The 4691-nt window shown below is 37.5% G+C and overlaps 1 protein-coding gene across 1 annotated transcript in view; it reads left to right on the plus strand.

Moving 5' to 3' along the window:
• The first annotated feature begins 238 nt into the window (after positions 1–238).
• The window catches only part of dnah2 (dynein, axonemal, heavy chain 2), a 163408-nt gene continuing 158955 nt past the window's right edge, over positions 239–4691 (plus strand). The window contains exons 1-3 of the mRNA XM_016454789.1: positions 239–288; positions 1944–2119; positions 2769–2839. Coding sequence (XP_016310275.1) covers positions 1972–2119; positions 2769–2839 — 219 coding nt within the window. The 5' untranslated portion in view covers positions 239–288; positions 1944–1971. The remainder of the gene's footprint in view (positions 289–1943; positions 2120–2768; positions 2840–4691) is intronic.

Genomic DNA, 4691 nt, shown 5'->3' on the forward strand with positions numbered 1-4691 from the left:
AATCAAAAGAAAAACGCACTCGAGCCATTTTCTGACCCATGTTTTGTGTTTTAATTTACAGCGTCAATGACGTGTTACATAATAACGCACCACACGTACGGCTGGAAATCCAGCCTCACGCGCCGTTTCCATGGAGACGCGTCCACAGAGCTACCACGCGCAGCAGCGTCTGGTGTTTGCTGCTAGAAACAGTTGGAAAACTTTGACTTTAAGCAATTTTGGTTATTTATATAGTGCTATATTTAACTTCACACGGTGGAAGACGCCGTCAGAGGAAGTATTTCAGAGGTGAGAGTGATATTTTGCTTGTTTATTTGAAACACAGCTCAGACTGTCGAAATTAGACGCCGGTTGTTTTCAAAACAAACGGTTGTTAACGTTAACGTTACGTGAGAGTTTAGCAGTAACGTGACTTATTTAACTTAAATTACGTACTTATTTGGCTATTTGATGTCTTATTTTGAATGTGTTTCAGGAGAACTAGTGCAATTTAAATTTTCTAGCAGCTTAATTGATATAAAACAACCCTATCAGACGACATCAATCCGTAAATGAAGAATGAAGATAGATGAAAATCTCACAGGATCAGATTTAGATCTTTAGAAGCTTATAATTGTATTCAATAAAGAGCCTACATTCCTGAAGTCCTTTATAATCCGCCTGTTGCCTCCCACAGTCTTGGCTTTGTCATTTAATCTGATGCAGTGTGGCTCACAAACTTATTTTAACTGATCAAACTCGCCTGCTGCCTTCCAAATTTCATCTGATTTGACGGGATCTGCAGTTTTAAATGTTTTCCATTACTCACAGACTCCCTGTCTTACCTTTTCATGCTTTTGTATTGCCTCCAAACTGTCTGCTTTATTACATACAGCACTCAACAAAACGGACAAGTTGGGAACTGAATCAAAGCTTCAATAAAGAAGGAGGGTCTGCTGGTGTTGACAACTAAATGTGGAAATGGAGGGAGAGACATCAGCTTGGAAAAGATAAATAGTTTATGAGCTAGATATTTTTGTTCTCGCTTCCTGACTGAGGCAGATTTATCCATATCGTCTGTCTAGGAAGAGACTATGAGAGAACGCAATATTGTGGTGCTTGGAAACTGGTAGCACGCCTATGTTAAAAGGTTATTTTCCATCTCTGATGTTCAAAATGCCTGCTTGCTTCAGCCTCTGTTTTTATTTGCTTTTATTTACTTTGACCAAGAATTGCATCTGAGGAAATCACAGCGCTCTTAGACAAGTGATGAGGCATCATTAGGATGTTGAGAGCACATATTGTAACTGAACCTTTCCAACTGTCAAATCTGTATGTGCACATTTATTTGTGTGTAGTTTAGGGTTGGTAAGATTTTGTAATGTTTTTAAAGGACATATTTTATGCTAAACAAGGATGTATTCATTTGTTAAAAATACTGTATTGTGAAATATTACTACAATTCAAAACACATTTTTCTATTTTAATATATTTTTCAAATGTAATTTATTCCTGTGATAGCAAATCTGAATTTTCAGCAGTCATTATTCCAGTCTTTGGTGTCACATGATCCTTCAAAAACATTCTAATATGCAGATTTGGTACTCATGAAACATTTCTTATTATTATCAATGTAGAAAACACTTGTGCTGCTTATATTTTCATATTTTTATGCAAACTGACTTTTTCCCCCAATTTTTTTGATGAACTGAACGTTTAAAAGAGCTCATTTTGTTAATTAGGTTGCAAGCCGGTTTGAAAGCTGTATTATTTAAGGTATAGTTCATGTTCATAGCACAAACGGGATGCGATGAGTTATGTGCCAAAGTTAGGGGTTTGTTCAAATTCAGAACCATATATATAAACAATTATCACAGTGATACCTATTTTAGCAAACACCACTGAAAATAGAGTATGTGTTTATTGTATGACTGACTATATTTTTGCCTTACTCCTACTGAAAGGCGCCAACAGAGATATCAGTCTCTCAGGATGGCTGACCGAGGGACCCCCCAGCCTGCCCGTTCATCTTCCAGCATGTCCATGCAGTCTGATTCAGGGAAAGGTCACTCCAAGAGCAAACGCATATCCTCCACACCGGTCCCCAGTGACGTCCCTCTAGAAGTGCCAGAGGTTGCAGGTATGAAATAGAAACAAGCTGCTTCGTGCTGTTAGTGTTTGCCTCCCACTTGTAAATACTGTACAAGCAGCTCTCTGATCTGCCAGTTATTTACATTATGCTAAAAAATGCAATGTCATTATGTATTTAAAATGGTGCCAGCATAACGATATAGTGGTTCAGAGTTATTAAATATTGAAAACTGTGACAGAAAGCTCCTTTACTGCCACTCCACACTAACATCTAATGCACTCACACTTATTTTCCTTTTTTCTACTTGCTATTATTTTTTTGTGAAGTGCAAAGGGGCTTTCAGTAGGAAAGGAGCTGCAAATGGATTAGTACTACCATAATCTAATTGTAGGACCTCTGCATCTGTGACCATTGTATATTTGTGGTTACTTTCACACTTCTTTTTTGTATTCACATTTTGGCATTCTGGCACTTTTCGCTTGATATGTTTTTACTTATTCATTCCTTGATCGGTTGTGTTTTTGGGCACCATGTAAAACAAAGTTATTGCAGAAGAACCATAATATTATTTTTCTGCCCTTTCCACTAAGGTCAGCTAGACCTGAACTGTTGTGCAAAATGTTTTCTAATCTGAACTGAGCTGGTTGTTTGAATTATTCTTTGCATTATGTGTTTGTGTGTATGTTTTTTTTCTCAGTTGAGAAAGAGAAGCTTGTCTCAGAGGTGGATGTTTCAGCAGAGGAAGTAGATTCCTACACGAAACGGCTGGTAATTCACTCATACATGCTAAATTACCAGCCTTTAGGCACAGACACTGATAAATCACCTCACAATGATTGGGATTCTTATCTGATTATAATCTGCAATTTATAATTTTTCCCTCGCTTGAGTCTCGCGCCTGCGGTCCTGGCTTACTAATCAGTGCTTTCATATCGGCGTTATTGAGTTCTTCTAATGATGTGAGTGAATATTTCATCTGCTCTCCACATGCTCCGTGGGCTTAAAGGTCTTGTTTGGGCCCCGTTCACGTCTTAGACCTCATCATCGATCACACAAATCCGGAGGACGGCAGCAAGTTAGTGCGAGAAACATCGTTAAATTCCACCCAATGGTCTTCAAAATAGAGGAAGAAGAGATGCATATTGTTGAACTGTAATTTCCGTTACAGGCTCATGCATACGCATGACGAGGTCTTTGGCTTAAACAAGATAGATAACCCCTGGTCATAAATAATGGCTGATGCAAATAGCACGGGAGGAAGAAATGACTGAGAAAGTGAGGGGCGAGTGGGCAGAGCCAGCCAGCGAACTTACAGCATCTCTGTCCTTTCATCAATGAGGTTAATAGAATTAATTACAGCCCTCTGGCTGGAAAAAGGCAATGGCATTTACATGCAGTGGCTCAGTGTGTCCGCCCCTGCTGGGAGACCCTGTAGAAAAAGCAGCTGGTGAGCTGGTTGTAATGACATTTGTTATAGTAATGCACATTCACTGACATTAGCCCTTTAGACAAATATCAATATGTTTATGGTAGTTATGTGGTGCTTTTAGCACAGAGATAAGATTAATTATTAATGTGATGTGTTATGCCACGCAGCTTCTGAGAGGATGATGGAGGTTTTGATGGGAGTTTTTCATTCAGTTTGACATGCAAAATACTGTCTCACCATATAATTTGATGTTACGCCATACCATGTTTCATCCAGTTTGGCCAGTCTGTTAATTCAAATCAGCTCATACCCTCATCGCATATGCCCTGCCACATGACAACAGTGTACCAGTGACAAAAAAAAGTAGTTGCTAAAATGTCAATAGTGTCACGCCATATAAAAAAATAAAGATGTAAATATACATAGTTACAAAATATACACTATAAATATATATAAATATACATTGTAATGTTACAAAAGATTTCAGTTTTAAGTAAATGCTGTTCTTTTTTTAAACTTTCTATTAATCAAAGAATCCTGAAAATTAGGGATGCACCGATACCACTTTTTCCAGTACTCGCCCGATACCGATACTTTTATTTTTGGTACTTGCCGATACCGAGTACCGATACCAATATTTTTATAAAAATATTGGGTACAGAAACCAAAAGAGTATGTATAATGTTAGTTGGTTAACTTAATTTATCAAATAGATACAGTCAAGCCAAAATTTATTCAGACACCTTCAACATTTCTCCCATTATCACAGTTTATTCGCTATAGTTTAGAAAATGGTAATAAAATATGACAAGAACTCAGAGTCAAACTGTGTCAGAACAAATTCAGCTTGATAATGTCAGATAACTTTGATAGAAAGGTATGTAATAGATTACAATCAACCAAAAATTAGACAGCTATTTACACAACTATCAATACTTAGTCGGGCAACCCTTAGCCTTAATGACAGCATGTAGTCTCCTGGGCATGCTGTCATCCAGCTTCATGAAAACCTCAACTTCAATGTTTTTCACAGAATCGGTCTGAATAATTTTTGGACCCAAATTTGTATCAATTTTACTGGTAGTCCACTGTATGAAGAAATTGTGGGTATGATTTGTCACAGTTTACTTTATTTTGCTAACCTCACTTACATAAATGAACTATAGTGTCCTGCACCCACTAGTAAAAAAA

This window comes from Sinocyclocheilus anshuiensis, unplaced genomic scaffold, assembly GCF_001515605.1.
Source record: "Sinocyclocheilus anshuiensis isolate Anshui unplaced genomic scaffold, SAMN03320099.WGS_v1.1 scaffold99, whole genome shotgun sequence".
NCBI classification, from domain to species: Eukaryota; Metazoa; Chordata; class Actinopteri; order Cypriniformes; family Cyprinidae; genus Sinocyclocheilus; species Sinocyclocheilus anshuiensis.